This window comes from Callorhinchus milii, unplaced genomic scaffold, assembly GCF_018977255.1.
Source record: "Callorhinchus milii isolate IMCB2004 unplaced genomic scaffold, IMCB_Cmil_1.0 Scaffold4, whole genome shotgun sequence".
Lineage (NCBI taxonomy): Eukaryota > Metazoa > Chordata > Chondrichthyes > Chimaeriformes > Callorhinchidae > Callorhinchus > Callorhinchus milii.
In genome coordinates this window covers 29,401,786-29,415,235 of record NW_024704745.1, presented here as the reverse complement: position 1 = coordinate 29,415,235, position 13,450 = coordinate 29,401,786, and the positions used below count along the sequence as shown (strand labels likewise).

Sequence of the window (13,450 nt, the reverse complement as noted above, 5' to 3'; positions counted from 1 at the left end):
ACAATTTACAACAACAATGTTCATAGCACGTTTCAAGTGGAAAGTCTCAAGGCACTTTATAGAATTGGAGTGAGCCAAACTAGATGAAGACAATGGGGTAGAAGGAAGTTGGCCGAAGACAAAGATTATTTTCAAAGCAGAGAGCGAGGAATCTGGAGGGAGGAAAAGAGTTCCGGAGAGTGGGAGCTCTGTTAGGATTTCAGGGAGTCAAAACACTTTTCTGATTGCATTTGCTTCCTTGATCACTTCTCTGGCCCTCCCAGGATCGTTCATTGACAAAGAACCAACCTGTTCTTCAAGTTCCGTCCGTGTTGCTCTGAAGCCAAGCCCCAGGGTAGGGTTGTGATATTCTTTAATGAACTGAAGATCATCAACTGTTTGTTCATGGGGGAGGTACTACTACTTTTTGATGGCAAGAGATTAGCAACATACAAACAGCCAAGTTCAGATGAGTGAGTGGGTAGCTTCGGAAGTGGTTTGGTGTAAATCTGAGTTGCTAACAGCAAACGATGGAACCGGGCACTCATTTACAATGTGGTCCATAATTTGCAACCAGTGTCCACAGTCACATTGTGAGTTGTCTCTTACCTTCCAGAGGTGTACAAAATGATTCCATCTAACATGCGATGCTCTGAAACAGTTTGGTTCAAATGCAGACCACTAGTAGGTTGGTTGGAGCTTAGAAGTTCCTTTGTGAAGTTGACAATTAGGTATTTGTTTGGGACATTAGCATTATCCCAGAACTCTTTGCAGTGTACCTTGGGTTTGAATGAGGAGACTTTGAAAGCATTAGGAGCATTGGGGGAGGTGATGTGTTGTCATTTTACATCAATTCTCAGATGAGCACAAGTCAGGATGGATGGAGGTGCTGCATTCAGTCTCACGCATTTCTTTCTGGTTTCCACATTCCTCCAGCTTTGTGGGTTGACAGCCTATGGATTTAAAAAAAATTCAAGAATGTTTCAAGAATGTTTCACCTTACTTGCTTTATTTTAAGAGCTGCCAGATACCAAATAAGTCTTGCCAGATACCAAATAAGTCTTGCCACTATAATTTGTGTAAGCCTAATCCTAGAGGTTTCCTTTATGTAACCATTCATATCAAAAGCTTCCATTAATAATTTGTCAAATGATGTTATAAAATGTTATGTTTTTCTAAACATCTAATTTGTAGGTGTCTCTCGAAACTGATTCACAAAAAACTAGATTTATTGCAATCATACCACTGACTATTATTGTCTTATTGATGCACCAAGGTCAACATAATTAATAGTTTCAATTCTCTTTTAAAGTGTTAACACTGTGAAATTTATGATGCTGATCTCTGGAAATCCCCAGTGCGGCTTCCAGTACTGAGGTTGGAAAAGAAATAGCCATGATTAACTTCTTATTTTGTTTTTTTAAAAAATCAGGACCTGATGAGAGGACAAAACAATGCTTTCTAAAGTCAAAGGTCAATACACTAAGAGTATTATGAATGATTTTTCTATCACAGGCTCAGCAATGGACAAGAGGATGAAGTCTCCACCTGAGCACTAAGCCATGCAGAGCACAAGGTCGCATGTTTAAGCTTATTTCAGCAGACAGCAGCTGTGGCACTATAATTGGTCTTAGCATCCCTTGGCTGGGGAGAGAAATAAATAAGGGACCCTAATTGCTAATCAGTGACTTTTTTGGAAAGTCTGAGCGTATCAATGTCGGGTGAGAGCAAGAACGGAATTAGCTGCATTGACACCCAGAGTCAATCAGACTCCCAACACTCCTTGTCCAAACTCATGTATAAAGAGTAATTCTTCAGGTTAAACATCAGAGGGGTGTTGGCACCCATGACTCTATATAACAGTAAGAGTTAGGACTACTGGAGTAGATGTAGTAACCCACCTATGGTATAGATTTGCCTCTGATTTTTACTTCCTAATAGTAGAACTTTACACTTGTCTGAAATGAACTTCATTAGCACCACCCTCCCCAACCCAAACACACACACACCACATTTTAAACCACGTCCCTAATGAATACCCTTTGATTTCTACCCTTCAACTTTTTTGGGTCAGTCAGGTGTCCGATACATGTCCGATACCATGCTTAAGAGTATCCAAACCAAACAGAGTTCCAATGCATCCCACCTAAACATGGAATTCCATTGCCATTGAGAGCACTGCCTGATGAGCTTGTGCATTGCTTGTCCAGCTGAGACCACTATACCCGTCAAGTCCTTAGTTTGCAGGATTAACAGGAGCTGATAGGGAAGAGTCCCTGCCCCCAAGGACTGGTCTATCCTTCTAAGACCTGCCGATGATGCAACTTGACTATGCTGTCATCAAGATCCCTTCAATCTGGAAGAAGTTACTATTTAGGCTCCATATCTGACCTTTGCTACTCAATAACATCAGTATATAAAGGAGTCTCTCATTTGTCAAAATCCTTTTGGGGCACAATGCGTAATATGGGTTCCCAAATACAAGGCTTGCTTCCTCCTATTTACCTGTATTAGATCATCTATCAACATCTATTTGTCATTTTCATATTTGTAAATCAGCCTGAAATCTGAAACAGGAAACGACAATTATGATTAATAAACCAAATTCAGAAAGATGCTTTTAAAATTATAGGTATCAGTAAAAAAAAGACTGGAGCAATACATACCTTTGAGCCGGATATGGAGTCGGTGTTGTCAAGGTCTGTTGTTGTAGAAACCAGTGTTGCATAAATGGCATCAGGTTTTAGGGGGAAGGAATGCTGAGCAGTTCTGCTTGTATAGCTTAATGAAAACATAATGATGATTGTACAATATGATTTTCCAGTTAAACAAAGCCCATGTAATATAAATCCTACCTGGGTTTAGGTTTTACATTTCTCTGAATGTTCCCTTCTAGCTCACATTGTGTTATTTTATTCAAACTTTATTGTGCAATATAAAAAATATAAATGGTAATACGTGAATAAAAGAAGGTAATTTAATAGGAGCTTCTCACAATGTCCATTGAGCCACTTGAGCCTCAGCCAATTGCTTACAATGTCTAAATCTTCGGATTAAATTCTAACCTGTTGTTCAACCCCAACTGAAAATAATCTCTCATATAGCTCCAAATAATTTATAAACAATTCGGAAAAGTATTATTTTAATTGAGTCCTACCTTTAAAAATAATATTTTATTACAGCTGGTTGTTAATGTTTTTAAAATCTTTCTGGAAATATTGCACATTTCTGCCAATTTTCTAAGATAAGCTCATTATATATTGCAGTGCACAGGGCTGCCTGGACTGTCTTGGGAAGATGGCTTAGACAGCACATTGATTTGGACCACTATTCTAAAACCACAAGCATAGAAAATCGATATGGGCACTGCTCAGAAACAGTCCCTTGAACATTTTGAATTGTACAATAAACATCCCAAAAACTTTTAGGGGGGTAATTGTTAAATTATTATTGTAATTGTTGTTAATGAAATGCTCACTTGCACATAACTCTCCTCAGCCTTGGCCAATGCAATTAAAATTAGTATGTGTAAATCAGACTTCCGCTCCTGAAACTGATATTGCTTTGCTTCCAGAAGCATAAACTGGGCATAATTACGATTCTTTGCTCCAGAATTTTTTTTTATTTGAAGCAGAACCCATAGACATCCAAAGTAGGCAGAAGATTAAATCACTTATGGTCCCTATGATATTTCTTTATAATAAATTGGCAAAATGAGTGAATAATTCAAAAAGACAACTCAGATGTGATTTCCCTTTGCATGACATTCTCTATTTATCAGATATGTCCCTTCATTTCAATATGTTGTTTTTCTTGAAGATCCTTTCCACTAATTTACGAAGAAATAGGAGTCACCTCACTCAAATCAGATGAACCACAATTGCTGCCATATATGTTATAACATCAACATTTATCACTGAGAAATTGTAAACAGTAAATATAACACAAATTATTAATGAGATCTCAGTTTTGCTTAAATCTAAAATACAAGTAATTATATTTTTCTGTTAAAAAATGAATGGGATTCTACTGCAGTTTGAATGTTGTTTGAAATATAAACGAATGAGTAGAAGACCTAAAAACTAGATTCTAAAATCACCTTTATTCACTCACTATCTCTATAAATCTACTTATCAACTGAACATTCAATCATATTTCCATCGATTTATCATCTTGTTACTAACATAAGGAAGTTTTGAAAGAGAAGAAGTGCTTCAGTTATTCAAGTCCATTCTTCCTTTGACAGACCATCATCGTCTCCACCTACTGCATCTCCAAGGAGTCAGAAGGTTGTTGTGGGATCAAGCTCCAGATTGGACTTAGAACACATTTAGTCTAGGCTGACATTCTAGTGCAGTACAAGTTTGGAGGTGCCATCCTTTGACTGAACTGTTAAACTGAAGTCCCATCCAGTGGAGTCCTGTAGCTCAGTGGTTAGAGCACTCGCCTTGCAAGTGCGATACCTGGATTCAATTCCAGGCAGGGCGAAACCTTGGGCAAGTTTCCTTACTCCACATGCCTAATAATAATCCCTCCAAAAACAAAAACAATTATAAATTGGTCATTTTTAATCCACGGCTGTTTGTGGGACACTGCTGTGCACAATTGGCTGCTGCATTTCGCCCACAAAATATACAGTCAATTCACTTTACAGCATATTCTGAGAAGCGCTTTGAGACATCTAGAAGACATGAAAAGTGCTATGTCAAATGCAAGGATTATTATTATTATTATTATTATTATTATTATTATCCAGATGCCTGATCAGATGTTAAAGTTCCCATGGCAAAAAGAGGGAGTTTCTCCCGGCCTGGCCAACAATTCCCCAAATAAAAAATAGTCATTCATTTCATGGTTGTTTCTGGAACATTTCTGTGTGTCAATGGATTGCCATGTTCGCCTACAAATACATGGTTGCTATATATTACAGTATATCTTGTGAAGGGTTTTGTGATGTCCCTTCTGACGTGAAAGGCACAACACCAAATGAAAGGATTATTATTATTTTTATTGTTATTATTATTATTATCATCATCTCCCTCCCAGCTCAACCCACATTCCATTCTCCATATGTGAAAGGTCCTATACAAGTGCAAATTGTAGGGGTTGGGCTCTCCCAACACTCAGCTACCAGAATTTTGACTTCAGTACATCAGTTCATTCAAGTTAGTAAATAATCTAAGTTAGAAGAAATACATTTTCAACTTTGTTAAGGCAGCAAATTAGACAATTGTTCATCTATGTATAAGAGGAAAGGAAATGGGTGCGAGCAGAACTAAGATACATAATGTATTCCTTTATGAAATTAACAACAACTGTTGATTGGCCTTTTCAATCAGAGAGCATTTTTGTCGTACTAGGATGGCATGAGATTTTCTATTAATTGATTCCGAAGTACTGTCTCAGGTGATAGAGCTTTCACTTCAAAGAGATATTTTGTGGCATCAATGAGTACCACTTGATCCCAATGGGCATTTTGATCGAGCATCACAATACAATAGATCAATGGACTTTTCAGAGAAACAACAACAACAAAATTACATTTGTATAGGATACATTTGTGAGGATCCTCATCCTCACCTACAAGGTCATTCACGGCCTTGCTCCCTCCTGCCTCTCTGACCTACCCCCTCCTCGCTCCCTCCCTTCCCTCCCCTCACCCTGACCATTTCCCCCCTGCTCGGGTCCTGACCCAACTGTCCAGCACCTTGGGATGTCCTCCCGACGTGAAAGACGCTCTATAAATGAAATCTTGTTGTTGTTGTTGTATAGCACCTTTCATATTGGGAGGACATCCCAAGGCACTGGACAATCAGTCTTTCGGACCCGAACTGGGGGTCAGGATCAGGGAGGGTGGGGGGACTGCGGGATGGAGTTCCAGAGGGTAGGGGCAGGATGGCTGAAGGCCTGCCCACCAATGGTGGGGCGGGCGAGGCAGGGGACATGAAGCAGGTTGGAATCCGTTGAGCAGAGGGAGCAGGTATGTTGGTAGGGGGTTAGGAGGTCGCAGAGGTAGGGGGGAGCAAGGCCGTGGAGGGCCTTGAAGGTGAGGACCAGGATCTTGAACTGTATCTTCTGTGTGATGAGTAGAGTCAGGCGAGGATGAGGGTGATAGGGTCATGCAAACTGGTGTGGGAGAGGACACGGGCTGCAGAGTTCTGGATGATCTCCAGCCTATGACAAGTTAAGACATATCCATAGAGCACATCATTGGTACTGGTAGTCTAAATGAGTAGCCATGTTGATATAAAATTGAACCCATTCTAGAAGTCTATACATGTGAGAACATAAAAACAACACTTGTTTTCCTTGAACCCATTATCATAATTCAGCCCTCCTCAGAGGCTCATAGGTGTCGAGTCCAATGATTGTTTTATGAACATTTGCAAATGGAGAGTATACTTTAGTTTGCTCGAACAGTGGGATCCGTATTTGGACAGAAAATGGATATTAAAAAATGTGAGCAAAAGGTTTGAATTAAACTGAGAAATGCATTTAAATAAATCAAAAATAGACACTGAAAATGACCTAAAGTGGACACAGAGGAAATTAAACTGAACAGCTGAGACATAGGCAAAAGCCAAACTACAGGTATTGGGAGTATCCTCCTGACATAGACAGACTCTATAATGTTACATTAAAGGGTCATAAATCTATTTCAATCAATTCATGTATGAAGCATAAGAAAGAGATTTAGACCATGCATCTTAGGTGCATATTAGCAGAAAACAATAAATATTTTCCACAGCAAATTGCTTTTTCTTCGATTAATCATTTCTGTCCTAAAATGTACAGTCAGAATTTTTAATGTCCCATTCCAAGCACTTTCTGGACGTCCACACATAAAGATCTTACACTTTACATCCAACACCACAAAGACAAACTAAGTCCCACACAGCAATATCAACAAGCAAAAGTAATAACTGATGTTGGCCTTGCCAATCCAGTCAGCCACTTCTTCATTACTTTACAAACTGGTTGCACGACTGAACTCGAGATTTATTTTACGTAGGCTATACTTTTCTTACATATTCAAAATGCAGAGGTAGATTTGAACCACTTTGTACAATAAGATCGCCGTCATACGTTAAATGAATATAACAATATAACTTACGTAAATACAATAAGGTTGCTGTCAAGTGTTTGCCCTGCGGAGGGGGGGTGGGGAGGGGGGGGAATGAATGGCGGCGCGACAAACGGATTGCAGCAGCACACTGCGGGTTAAAGCGCCTGTTGGCACTGAGGAGACTTTTTTTTAACTTCGCATCTCAGCTCCGCTCTGCACCCGGCGGCGCTTGGTTCTTGACACTGGAGGAGAAGCGTTGGACATTACTAGAACATATCCACTTTTAAGTCAACTGGAGCAATGACTTGCTGGGGGTGGGGGGGTGGAGGGAGGGGGGGGAGAAAAAAAAAGGATTTGTAAAGATCATCAATGGACTTGTGTGAAGGAGGAGCTGCTGCTGACAGTTGGTACTTGATTCAGGGCTACACACACACCCACCCACAGTGCACCCGTCAATAATGTTTGCAGAAAACTCGTGCGTTCGTCGAACCCAAAATAAAAATAAAAATAGAAAAAAGCCCTGAGCCAAAAAAGGTGAGCGAAACTGACATGAGCCGCGAGGAGGCGTGGCGCAGAGTGACTGGAAGCTGCTCCCACTCCCAAACCCACAGCTGCCGTGACAGGGAGAGAGGAGGGAGAGAGATGTGAGAGTGTCTCAGTGCAGAGAGCGACTGGAGATCCCCCCACAAAGCCACCGGGCGCCGAGGCTCCTTTCCCCCTTCAACCCCCCCCCCCCCCCAGTGCAGCAGGGGATCAGGGCAGCAGGCGCGGGGCTGCCACACAGCCAAGCGGACACGTAAGAATTATTATTATTATTATTTTTTATTTTTTATTTTTTGGTGAGGGGGGTGTCTTGAGACATCCTGATACCCCCCCACTCCACCCCCCACACACCCCCACACACAGGTAAAAACAGAACTGCAGCAGCTGGTGCATTTTGGCACACGTGTCGCTGCTGGGGCTGGTGCTGCTGGGGCTGGTGCTTGGGCTGCTGGTGCTGGTGCTGGTGCTGGTGCTGCTGGGGCTGGGGCTGCTGGGGCTGCTGCTGCTGGGGCTGCTGGTGCTGGTACTGCTGGTGCCGGTGCTGCTGGGGCTGGTGCTGGTGCTGCTGGTGGTGCTGGGGCTGCTGCTGGGGCTGGTGCTGCTGGGGCTGGTGCCGGTGCTGCTGGTGCTGGTGGTGCTGGGGCTGCTGGTGCTAGTGCTGCTGGGGCTGGTGCTGGTGCCGGTGCTGCTGGGGCTGGTGCTGGTGCTGCTGGGGCTGGTGCTGGGGCTGCTGGGGCTGCTGGTGCTGCTGGGGCTGGTGCTTGGGCTGCTGGTGCTGCTGGTGCTGGTGCTGCTGGGGTTGCTGCTGCTGGGGCTGCTGGTGCCGGTGCTGCTGGGGCCGGTGCTGCTGGGGCTGGGGCTGCTGGTGCTGGTGCTGCTGGGGCTGGTGCCGGGGCTGCTGGGGTTGGTGCTGCTGGGACTGCTGCTGCTGGGGCTGGTGGTGCTGCTGGGGCTGCTGGTGCTGGGACTGCTGCTGCTGGGGCTGGTGGTGCTGGTGTGTGTTTGGAGAGAGACTGCGGTGCACACAATCGATCCACTGAAAGCAATGAAACGCGCAGTTCTCCTCTGAGTTCGTTCCTGTGCAACGTTTTTGCTTTGAGCGGTTCTCGGAAACGATTGCGCAAAACGCGCACACTTTGTGCAAAGTTGTTTTTCGTGACTTCCCCCTCCCCCTCCCCCACCCCCCTTTGGCCCCACGTGGGGGTTTACCCCCCTTTTGCCCCCACGTGGGGGTTTACCCCCCTTTTGCCCCCACGTGGGGGTTTACCCCCCTTTGCCCCCACGTGGGGGTTTACCCCCTTTGCCCCCCGTGGGGGTTTACCCCCCTTTGCCCCCGCGTGGGGTTTACCCCCCTTTGCCCCCGCGTGGGGGTTTACCCCCCTTTGCCCCCACGTGGGGGTTTACCCCCCTTTGCCCCCACGTGGGGGTTTACCCCCCTTTGCCCCCGCGTGGGGGTTTACCCCCCTTTGCCCCCGCGTGGGGGTTTACCCCCCTTTGCCCCCGCGTGGGGTTTACCCCCCTTTGCCCCCGCGTGGGGGTTTACCCCCCCCCCCCAAGCTAATTTCGCTGCCCTGCAACCCACTGCCCAACAACAACACTTTTCCTTATTTTCCATCCGCAGGGGATGGGTTGGAGTCTGCTATTCCTGGGGTTGTTGAGCGGCTTTGCAGGCTGTGGGCTTGCGTTTGATCTCGTGTACCGAGTGAAGGAAGGGCTGCCCAGAGCCAGGCTCATCGGGAATATCAGAGCCGACCTGAAGATGGAGCAGGAGGGAGATGCCCGCATCACCTACAACCTGCAGCCCGAGGCGGTGAGGTTCGTGGAGCTGGAGAGAGCCAGTGGGCAGCTGCTGACCTCGGACACTGCCCTGGACCGCGAGTCCCTGTGCGCACAGCCCTCGCCCGGGCAGCCCTGCGCCCTGCTCCTCGATGTCATCATCCTGCCTCAGCGCTACTTCAGGCTGGTCAAGGTGCAGGTCATCGTGGAGGACATCAACGACAACCCACCCCGCTTCCCGCTGGACCAGCTCAGCCTCTCCATCCCGGAGAACTCCGAGCTGGGAGCCCGCTTCCCGGTAGAGCCGTCAGCGGAGGACGCAGACGTCGGGGCGAACGGCCTGCAGAGCTACCGCCTGCTCGGCTCCCAGGGCCGCTTCTCCCTGAGCACGGAGCGGGCTGAGGACGGCCGGCTGGTGCCTTGGCTGGTGGTCAGGGCAGCGCTGGACCGGGAGCTGGAGGACGTGTACGGGATGAGCCTGGTCGCCGAGGACGGCGGCTCTCCCCGGCTGTCGGGCAGCGTCTCCCTCACCGTCACCATCACCGACATCAATGACAACTGTCCCGAGTTCACCCGGACCCACCTGGACGTGACCGTCTTGGCCAACACCACGGTCGGCACCAGTCTGGCTCAGCTCCACACCACCGACCCGGACCTGGGCCACAATGCCCACACCGAGTACTCGTATAGCGACCGGGTTTCCCTGACGTCCAGGAAGCTGTTCAGGTTGGACAAGATGTCGGGGGTCATCACCTTGGCGGCCCCCATCCAGAGAGACACCGCCCCGGCCCACAGGTTGACCGTCCTGGCCACCGGCTCGGGCTGCATCCCGGTGATAGCCTTTGTCCAGCTGCGGGTGGTCAGGCTGGGGTCCAGTCCCCCAGTGGTGACCCCCCGGTACATCGCCCTGCAGTCCGACGGGGTCGTGTACCTGAAGGAGACGGAGCCGGCGCCCACGCCCATCGCGTTCTTCACCGTCACGGACCCAGAGGAGGAGGAGGAGGAGAAGCAGGAGGTCAGGTGTTACCTGGAAGGTGAGGGGCCATTCCGCCTGGTGCCTTACCTCACCTTTAAAGACGAGTATTTGCTGGAAACCTCGCAGCCCCTGGACTATGAGCTGAAGCGGGGATACGAGCTGGCGGTGGTGGCTGAGAACACCAAGGGCCTGACCCTGCGGACACGCCTCACGGTGCAGCTCATAGACCAGAACGACAACTCTCCCGCCTTCACCAACTCCCTGGTCGATGTGAGCATCGAAGAAAATAACCCCCCCGACACGTTCCTCATCCAACTCAAGGCCACCGACGACGACAGCGGGAAGATGGGTGCCATCGCTTACACCCTGGAGCCCGGGTCGCCTCCCTGCTTCGCCTTAGACCAGGTGACTGGGGTCTTGGCGGTGTCTGCTTCCCTGGATCGGGAAGTGCGGGAAAAGTACCGGCTGATGGTCAGGGCGACAGACGGCGGGTCACCCGCCCGGGAATCCACAGCCACGGTCCTCGTCACCGTCCTGGATAAGAACGACAACAAGCCCCGCTTCATCAACAAGGACTTCAGCTTCTTCGTTCCCGAAAACTTCCCAAGTTTCGGCGAGATCGGCGTGGTGGGGGTCACCGACCCCGACGCCGGGAGTAATGGCTGGCTGGCCCTGTCCGTGCTGAATGGCAGCGAGCACTTCGTCATCGACACCGGGAAAGGGAACCTCATGGCGAAGGTGCCCTTGGACAGGGAGCAGCAGAGCTCTTACGTGCTGTGGGTCCAGGCTATCGATGGGGGGAAGCCCGCTCTGTCTGCTGTGGCTCAGGTCACCATCCTTCTGCTGGATGTCAATGACAACCCACCCGTGGTCCTGTTCCCACAGTCCAATCTCTCTTTCCTCCTGGTGCTTCCATCCACTGCCCCCGGCTCCTCCATCACCGAGGTGTACGCCGTGGATAAGGACACGGGCATGAACGCGGTCATCGCTTACACCATCATTGGCAGGAGAGGACCCCGTCCCGAGTCCTTCGGCATCGACACCAGCACAGGGAACATCACCTTGCAAGAGTCCCTGGTGAAGAGTGACTGTGGTTTGTACAGGTTGCTGGTGAAAGTCAGCGATCACGGCTATCCAGAGCCACTGCACAGCACAGTCATCGTCAACCTGTTTGTCAATGAAACGTTAAGCAATGAGAGCTACATAGAAAACTTACTCAGGAAAGATACCAACATCAGGATAGAAGAAAGTGTGCCCGAGACAAGGGTCGATCCTTTCCAGACAAAGTTGGACCAATTCCCGTGTCAGGGTGTGTTGATAGCATTATCAGCGACATGTTTTGGCCTTTTGACTGTGATGTTTTCTTTGATGTGCTGTCTTTTCTTGAAAAAAAGGAAGCACAAAAGTAACGATTACAATGTCGCAGAGGTTGAGATCCCATTAAACAAATCGATTGCTTCACACTCACTGGAGAAGAAACCAATGAACGATTCCGATCTGTAAGTGGCATGGTTCAACTGATCAATTATATGATCAACACATCGTTTACAAGTAATACTGGACAATGCTTTGCAGCTATCACCGTTTGTGTATTAAATTTGGTTGGCATGAAGGAAATATAAGTTATAGACATCAAATCTGATTGTCATGTATCTGATACAGTATATTGTTTACAGAACAAAATTATATTCTATAAAGTACTGTAAAACTAGTGGTCTATTCACAAAACTGCACACTGTTCCGTTTTTGTTTTATACTGAAATTTGCATGCAGCCTTTTGGATCTTTGGTTAAAATCCTGCATCTCTTCATTTGACAACTTGGGAATGGCTGGATTCAACTCCAAGGATGAAGAGTAGAGGAATTGGAAGCCAGACACTGGCCCATTCCTTCAGCTGGAAAGAGGGACAGGAAACGCTGAGGTATGGGCGCTCCAGCTGCATTTGAGGTGCTATTTACCAGCGAATGCATTCGAATTTAATCACGTTGATTCCTAATACAACATTCTCAGATTTTCAGACTCTGATCATTCCACGTTTATGTACACATGTTTAAACAAAATGCATTAAAATAACTTGCATCACAATGTCTGAATCAAGACAAGATTATTTTTGAACAAAAACCAAAGAGAATCATTACCATTTTAATAGCGAAGCACTTTAGTATTTCTAACGAAATGTGATGTTCATGTAAATACCAAGCTTGTTTCTTTGTGCCACATATTGAAATTGTATCTCAGTGGGAATTAGATGGACCGCAGCCTTTTTAAGGAGTACATATAAAAGTTTGCAAGTGTCCTAATTTAACTGAAGTAAAGACTAATTATTTGCTTTACTTTTGAAGAACACACAAAGCATGTCTGTTGTCTTTCATTGCAGGTTACCTTCTCTCAAGGAGCTGTTGAGTGAAACTATACATATCTAGAAAAGTGACGATCAGCCACCAGGAACATCAGCAGATATGCTTTTATTTGACCAGTTACTTTTTTCTCAAGAATTGCCTTTCTGAAACCAAATTAGCATTATTGTACTAAGAGGTGGCACTGATTGATGCAGAATACTGTACTGCGATCTCTTAACAGAAGACTCGAGAGGGGTGGCTGACTTCTTTTATTTCACTTTCCATCCAGCAAGATCTGCAGCATGGATTTTAAACTGTATGAGATTATTCACAAGGAAAACAATGAGAATCAATACTCAAGACAATTCCATAAATTCTTTCCACAAATTCTTGCATTTCTTCGAACATGTTTATTGCAATTATAAGAAAATCCCTTGCCTGTAAATGACAAAATTATTTATTTTTATGTAAAATAAAAGACTTTGTCTAAACCAAATATGCGTAAATTGTTATTCCCATTGGAGAATATGATTCATTCCCATAGTTGGACATATTTTAAATGATCACTTCCCCACTTACAAAACTCATGTCTTTGTTTTGAGGAGTCACATGGAAAATCTGTTTGGTTCTCAGAATGGAAAAAGTGAAAAGAGAACATTTAGCTAGTTGTGCTATTTTCTGTTGCTGAGTATGTTAGCACAGAAAATAGTGTTGCAGAAATGACAAAACATTAGGGATGATGAGGCCATTAAGAAGTTTATTTAGAAAATA

At 46.1% G+C, this 13,450-nt stretch overlaps 2 protein-coding genes across 3 annotated transcripts; one reads left to right on the top strand and one right to left on the bottom strand.

The window, feature by feature from the left end:
• Positions 1–2,534: 2,534 nt before the first annotated feature.
• On the bottom strand, positions 2,535–9,203 carry LOC121848874 (putative protein TPRXL). Its single transcript, XM_042334099.1, has 4 exons — positions 9,187–9,203; positions 7,950–8,624; positions 2,646–2,760; positions 2,535–2,546 (listed from the first exon to the last, which is right to left on the bottom strand). The coding sequence occupies exons 1-4, from the start codon at positions 9,201–9,203 to the stop codon at positions 2,535–2,537; spliced, it is 819 nt and encodes a 272-aa protein (XP_042190033.1).
• Positions 7,791–13,114, top strand: LOC103178612 (protocadherin-20). Of its 2 annotated transcripts, XR_487870.2 has the most exons (3): positions 7,791–7,841; positions 9,210–12,261; positions 12,718–13,114. XR_487870.2 is itself a non-coding variant. In XM_007893448.2 (2 exons), exon 2 carries the CDS (start codon positions 9,213–9,215, stop codon positions 11,841–11,843), a length of 2,631 nt encoding a protein of 876 aa, XP_007891639.2. In that variant the 5' UTR covers positions 7,791–7,841; positions 9,210–9,212; the 3' UTR covers positions 11,844–12,394. The 2 variants fall into 2 exon arrangements, 1 of the variants encoding a protein (XP_007891639.2); XM_007893448.2 differs by lacking the exon at positions 12,718–13,114 and having other exon boundaries at positions 9,210–12,394.
• The last annotated feature ends 336 nt before the right edge of the window (positions 13,115–13,450 follow it).